Below are 7,500 nucleotides of genomic sequence, written 5' to 3'. Positions count from 1 at the left end.
TGGTGTTCTGTACTCTTGGGAAAGTGTTTCTAATGTTTGCGTGTGCGTGTGTGTGTGTGTGTAAATGTTGTTGTAGAATATGGCAGTGTAAACAGAGCCCTGAGAAGGTGAAAAGTTCTCTGATTAATGTGTCTGAACACGTGGGGAACCTGAGATTCAGAGTCTGGAATAAGATGCAGCAGATCACTCCATACAGTCAGTACAGCTCTCTCTCTCTCTCTCTCTCTCTCTCTCTCTCTCTCTCTCTCTCTCTATCTCTGTGTGTGTGTGTGTGTGTGTGTGTTGGGCAGGACAGTAAACGTATGCTGTCACTCATTTTCTTTCTCTCTTTTAGCTCCAGTCACTCTCAATCCAAACACTGCCAACTCTTTCCTGCTGGTTTCCGATGACCTGACCACTGTCAGGGACTCTGGTGAGGATGAGGATGATCATGCTGATGATGAAGATCAGAAGCTTCCAGACACCGCTGAGCGTTTTACCTGCTGCGGGGAGATGCTGGGCTTTGAGGGCTTTGACTCAGGTTCTCATAACTGGGTGGTGGAGGTCGGCGACAGCTCCGACTGGATTGTGGGCGTGGCCGGTGCTTCCGTTTCGAGGAAGTCTCTGGTGGCTGCATGCCCAGAGAACAGAATCTGGGGCATGTCCTTACGCCGCGGCCTATACGAGGCGTTGGAGTCTCCGTCCGTCCGTCTCCTGGTCGCCCCCAGCGTTCCCCACCAAACTACGCCCCCCCCAAGACGGCCACGTCGTGTCCGAGTGTGTCTGGACTGGGACAGACATCGCGTGAACTTCTCAGACCCAGACAATGGCAGACACCTTTACACGTTCATGCACACTTTCTCTGAGAAGCTCTTCCCCTATTTCTCCACCTCCTGTGTCTCCTGCCCTCTCAAGATTGTCCCAGCAACAGTTACCATAACGATGAGTTGTCAAGGACAAGAGGAAGAGGAAGTGGAGGGGGAGTCTCTCTTGGAGATGTCAGTCAAATCTGGCCTGAGAGTGTTAGATTACTTAACTATACCTGAGCCAAAACACCTGCCAAACCTCTAGGACAGACAGACACAGGGAAAGAGAGAGAGAAGGAGAGAGAGAGAGAGTTGGGGGCGGGGGACTTTATGAGTCAGCGAACCAAGTAAAATAATCTTTTACAGACATAAATTACCAAACCAGTGGGTCCAGTCCATGAATTTTCCTGGCCTCTTACAGCTCTGTTGTTACTGAACACAACAGCAAAACTCTAAACATTGGTTTGGTTGGTTCAGTTGGTTTATGTATTATAAAGATAATATATATGCGCGCGTACACACACCCCACACACACACACATATAGCCAGATACATACCTGTAAGATAACACACACACAAACACACACACACATAGTTGTTGTGGTTGTTGTGGCCGAGTGGTTAAGGCGATGGACGAGAAATCCATTGGGGTTTCCCCGCGCAGGTTCGAATCCTGCCAACAACGATTCGTTTTAGGCAGCCGTGGTCTAGGGGTTAGAGAACCAGGCTCATGACCGGAGGATTGCCAGGACCGACATCCACAGCTGTGTGCCCTTGGGCAAGGCACTTAACCCTAATGCCACCCACTGCTCCTGCATCTGGTGTGTGTGTGTGTGTTCACTACTGGTTTGTTGGATGGGTTAAATGCAGAGGACAAATTCACTGCTCACTGTTCAGTATGTGTGGGATCGCAGAGATTTACCATTTACAATTTACATAGTCACATACATACCTGTAAGATAATACACACACACACACAGCCAGATACATACCTTTACGATAATACACACACACACACCTGCCCGTCCGTCATCCGAGTGTGTATGGACTGGGACAGACATCATGTGAGCTCTGGTTATTGTGTCCTTTTTCAAAATGTCTGTCTGTCAAAATGCCTAATAACAAAAATATCTGTGAAATATTTTCAGGTCTTAATAAATGTGTGAAATGTTTAACAAATGTTTTTAACATGTTTGGATGAATAATTTCTTTCCAAGTTCTCTTTCTTCCATGTGCGTGTGTAGAGGCCACTCAATTTACAACAGAATTCAATTTAATACCTTTATAAAAATGTTTTTATTACCATGACATGTTTTCATCATTTAACAGATGTGATTTTCCCCCGACGTTTACAAAATATGGTGAGAGATGTTTTTTTTTGTTTTTGTTTTTTTTTAAGTTTAATATCTTAATTTTCCAGCATTTGGGTTTTCTTCCTCCCACGGATGCAGTTACTAAATTGTAGGTTTTTCATTTGAGAAATTAGAGTCTCTAAGTCATAGTCTCTAAGGCACAGTCTCTAAGATACAGTCTCCAAGATACAGTCTCACACACACACACACACACACACACACACACACACACACACATTCACTGAAATTGAACATAAGCTACAACAATATAAGTGAGTAAAACATTTTAGATTACAATATTCACTCACTGTTATTCATAAAGCAAACAGCACAACACATCTATACACTGAGTCAATGAAATTGAACACTGGCTACATAACTGCAAGAATAATACGAAAGTCCAAACACATGCCTCTGTATAAATGCTTTAACTCACAGCAAATTTTCTTTCACCCTGGCACCACATAGCTACTTCAGAGTAACCAATGACGACCGAATCACAGCTGCGCTGACAGTCAGTATAACAGCACTCCCTGTCTCGTGATATTGCTTAAATGATCCCTATGTTGCACTCATTGCTATGATATGATTCCTCCACGAAGAAGGAAGACGTGCAAACAGTGCAGCCTACAGTCACACTGTTAATAGCTACTTAGCTAGCCATGCTGGGTATGTCGTGTGTGTGTGTGTGTGTGTGTGTGTGTGTGTGTGTGTGTGTTTAAGTTAGTGTTTTCGACTGACCTGTGAGGTGTTCCAGAAAACGGGTTTAGTGAAAACTCAGAGTTAGTTAACTCAGAGTAAGTAGTAAACCTCCTAATAGAAGGGCCCTCTGGCTTCATTCTCCTAGCAAAAAAAAGTCATAGGGTTCTTCTATTAGGCGGTTTACTACTTGCTCTGAGTTGACTAACTCAGAGTTTTCACACTTCTGAGAGGTCTGTAAGTACACGATCCATCCCGGAAGCACGATCCGTTCTGCACAAGCTACAAAGATGGATGATCTTTGGTGTAGGTTTATAATACTGTTGTTTTGGAGTCCACGACTTAATTTGGAGTTACGCAAGTTAACTCTCGACCCATTGGGTAATGAGGAACAACATTTCTGATGTCCTACTTGGATTATCTGATTAATTTAACAAATTTATATTTGAGAGAGCAACATATCAACCACAATGGAATCTCTCGAAGATATATAAAGTATTCTTTTATAAGAGAATAAGACACTAGTATAAGACACTATTATTCCAAAACTGCCATTACTGTCACTTAGAAGCATACAGATTAAGCTGTCATAGTTTTAGTCCGTGGTGTCGTCATTTTCTCTCTTGTCGTGTTTGGTTTACCGCATATAAACACACCGAGAGTAATCACACCTTTAACATGAAACTCATAACTGAATCGCTTTAATAATGTAACGTTTTTGTGTCTTAAGGTCACTCTCCACTGGTCCATTTGGCTCCGTTTGTGTTGCATTTCAAAAAGTCCCAAAACTTTCCAATCACATGATTTCAACCAGAGCTTCCTCTTGGGGACGTCATGACATGACAGTAGACAAGATTTCATTGACGACATTGTTTATTCAGTTCATGGAGACAACAGGAACAGCCATGAATGGCCATGATGTTTGTAAAATCTGTGACGGTTTAGATGAGAGTCATCTTCAGTTGGATTTCTCTCAGAGGTTGTGTGATGTGACCACACCATCACCAGTACATATACTGATATCAAACCACATTCAAGGAAATCTTCTTCCCTCTGCACTCATCTGGATAACCTCCAAACCAGCAGCAGCCAATCAGAATCCCTCTCAGTTCATCAGTCGTGTGACAGAATTTAGGATTTAATGATTCACAGAAAGAGGAATACTTCAGAAAAAGAGTCAGTGATGAGACTCAAGCCAACAGAATCATCTCACACATCAAAACATCAAGGAGCCTCCACATCATGTGTCACATCCCAGTGTTCTGTTGGATTTCAGCCACTGTCCTTCAGGAAATGCTACGTCAAGACTGTGAGAAAGAGATCCCTAAAACTCTGACCGAGATGCACACATACTTCCTGCTCATTCAGACAAACATGAAAAAACAGAAATACGCCCAGAAACATGAGATCAACCCAAAAAACCTTCTAGAATCAAGCAGGGAAATTTTTCTGAAACTTGCTGAGCAGGCTTTCAAACAGTTGTTAAAGGGTAATGTCATGTTTTATGAAGAGGATCTGAGAGAATGTGGCATTGATGTGAGTGATGCCACAGTGTACTCTGGGATTTGCACAGAGATCTTTAAGGAGGAAGTTGTGTTTCATCAGAAGAAGGTCTACTGCTTTGTGCATCTGAGTGTTCAAGAGTTCTTTGCTGCTCTCTATGTGTTTTACTGCTATATAAGCAAGAACATGGAGGCACTGAACTATTTTCTGAAGACAAAGACCAGAGCTGTGTCAGAGAATGTTTCCTTGGACGTGTTGCTTAAGGGGACAGTGGATAAAGCCCTGGAGAGTAAGAATGGGCACTTAGATCTGTTCATTCGCTTCCTTCATGGAATATCCCTGGAGTCCAATCAGAAACTTCTACAAGGTCTACTGACACACACAGAGAACAACCCAGAGGGCATTAAGAAAACAATCTGAAACCTCAAAGTGATCCATAAAAAGAATGCTAATCCTGAAAGATGCATCAACCTACTGCACTGCTTGACTGAAATTAATGATTGCTCAGTTCAAGAGGAAATTCAAGCGTTTCTTAAATCAAAGAAGTATAAAACAAAGCTCACACATGCACGGTGTTCGGCACTGGCTTACATGCTTCAGATGTCAGAGGAGGTGCTGGATGAATTTGACCTGAAAAAATAACAAAATTGCAAAATACAACACATCAGATGAGGGTCGTAGGAGACTGGTCCCAGCTGTGAGGTGCTGCAGAAAAGCTCTGTGAGTTTTTAGTTTCACACATTTGTAAAGTAACACTCTTATAGTTGCATTGCTTGAAGGGAAAATGAAGTGTGGATGATCTAGGCCAGGGGTGGGCAAATCTGGTCCTGGAGGGCAATGGTCCTGCTGTTTTTCTTGTCGACCAACTAAATACAGTCTCTGATTGGCTGAAGAGCATGCACACTTGTTTTCAAAGTGAAAATCAACAGGTAGCTAAGAGGTGAAAACAAAAACCGGTAGGACACCAGCCCTCCAGGACTGGATTTGCCCACCTCTGATCTAGGCCGTGTTCCCAGGTACAGGTAGCTGTTTTTGGAAATATTCTCAGTTTGTTTTCAATTTTGAAATGATTAGATTATTCATGAAATATTATATACCATAATCATTACAGGAGGGAATAGATTGATGCAGGTGAACTTACATACATGACAGTACAGTATATGGATGATGGGCAGTAAAATATCGGTGCATATAAAATATGCAGGTTGTGTGTTATACATTATTATCTCTGTTTTTGTCATTATTTTTAGTCTCCTCAGTTTCAGCAGGTCTGATACCACAGTACATAGGCCAGGGCTTTTCAATTACACATTTAAATGGGCCGGATTTCAGAACCAGGCCCTGTTCATGGCCCAGAAATGTTTGGTAGCCTATTTAGACTGATATTTACATTAAATTGATATTTACATTACATTAAAACCATTACAGCTTTACACATATTTACATTACATTAAAACCATTACAGCTTTTACAGTGTATTCACCGTGAGCCCTCTCTTACAGAGCCCCACAATTATGGAACAGCCTCCCAATTAGTGTTCGGGACTCAGACACAGTCTCTATGTTTAAGTCAAGGCTGAAAACGTATCTGTTTAGCCAAGCCTTTTGCTAACAGCTCTCCACTAGGTAAAGGAGCAGATCTGGAGGGTTCTCAGGCATAGAGTGTTTGGTGAATATGACTGTGAATATGTAATTATATCTGTTTGTCATCACTGTCTCTCTCTCTCTCTCTCTCTCTCTCTCTCTCTCTCTCTCTCTCTCTCTCCAGACTTGCTGGTTGTAATCTCAGTGAACAGTCCTGTGAAGCTGTAGCCTCAGTTCTACAGTCAGTAAACTGTCCCCTGAGAGAACTGGACCTGAGTAACAATGAGCTTCAGGGTTCAAGAATGAAGTTTCTCTGTGTTGGACTGGATAATCCACACTGTAAAGTGGAGATACTGAGGTCAGTGTTAGTCTTTTATTGTAAATACAATATTCATGATGTTTGAGAGGTATGGTGTGTGTGTGTGTGTGTGTGTGTGTGTGTGTGTGTGTGCGCGCGTGTGCGTGTGTGTTTCAAACCAGCATCCCTTCTAAAGAACAAAATATTGTCAGTGTGTGCTATGGTAACTGTTATTACCATTACTTTATCCATTTAAATGCTGACTAGAAGGGAAAACAAAGAAACTATAGTCCATAAAAAGTGAAAACTGTACCCCATACAGTTAATCACATCTCAGTCTTTCTGGAGAAAAGGAAAAAAATATTCCAACAGTTAAAATGTGCTCTTTGCTGCTCTGAAAACTACACTGACCACATCAGCGACTGTTTCATTTAAAACGTTTAGGTTCACATCCCAAACCCTAAAATCTCTCTCTCATTTATGTTGTTCCTGTCCTAATCTTGTTCTTAGATGGTGAGTTGTCAGCAGTCATAACCATAAGGATGAGTTTGTTTCCTGTGCTGCTCTTGTGTTTAAATCAGCAGTTTATCAGTGTCACCACTCTCAGGGCATCTATACAGCCTCACTGTTGAGTCTCTTCTGTGGAGACTGAGACGGGACATAAAGGGATTTCAAACAGCAAGAGACTAAATGTGTTTTTATCAGCAGACACTGATGATGTGACAGTGACAGGAAGATGTTCTGACTCTTAACAGGAGTCTGGTCTCATATGAAAAGACTCTTCAGCTAAAGTTCAGTGAGATAAAAGTGCAGGTCTCATAGGAGTGAGAATTAAGAAGCTAAAACGACCAGAATGAAGTCAGAAAACTCAGCAGTGCAGTTCTCTACAGGCTAATGACCACTTTCCCATTGGTCCAGATACAGATTTGAGTGTCTGCTTAACTATGCAGTACAGAGAGGATTTATGTCATTTGAGAAATGTGTTTTGATCAGTAAATTCTGTTCTCTCTCTTTTAGAGAAGGGAAGTTATTTTCATATAACAGACAGGACACCCCATTCTCAGCCTTATGGATTACACTCACTAAAACATTCATACATACTCCATCTCATTAAAATTGTATCCTTTCTCTCTCTCTTCCTCTCTTTGTCTCTCTCTCTCTGTCTCTCTCTCTCTCTAGGTTGTCTTGCTGTTTAGTGACAGAATAAGGCTGCACTTCTCTGGCTTCAGCTCTGAGTTTAAACCCCTCACACCTGAGAGAGCTGGATCTGAGTTATAATC

General features: G+C 42.0%; 1 protein-coding gene and 1 non-coding gene across 2 annotated transcripts in view; both read left to right on the top strand.

Moving 5' to 3' along the window:
• LOC115828833 (nuclear factor 7, ovary-like) overlaps positions 1-1,050 on the top strand; it is a 1,323-nt gene extending 273 nt beyond the window's left edge. Inside the window, exons 3-4 of the mRNA XM_030792931.1 lie at positions 77-195; positions 335-1,050. Coding sequence (XP_030648791.1) covers positions 77-195; positions 335-1,050 — 835 coding nt within the window. The remainder of the gene's footprint in view (positions 1-76; positions 196-334) is intronic.
• A 338-nt stretch (positions 1,051-1,388) lies between these two features.
• trnas-aga (transfer RNA serine (anticodon AGA)) lies at positions 1,389-1,470 on the top strand. The gene has a single exon. It is a non-coding gene; the product is annotated as a tRNA-Ser (tRNA).
• Positions 1,471-7,500: the final 6,030 nt, after the last annotated feature.

This window comes from Chanos chanos, chromosome 15 (genome assembly GCF_902362185.1).
Source record: "Chanos chanos chromosome 15, fChaCha1.1, whole genome shotgun sequence".
Taxonomy (NCBI): Eukaryota; Metazoa; Chordata; class Actinopteri; order Gonorynchiformes; family Chanidae; genus Chanos; species Chanos chanos.
Note: the sequence above shows the minus strand (reverse complement) of the source record. Positions and strands in the feature narration are given on the sequence as shown.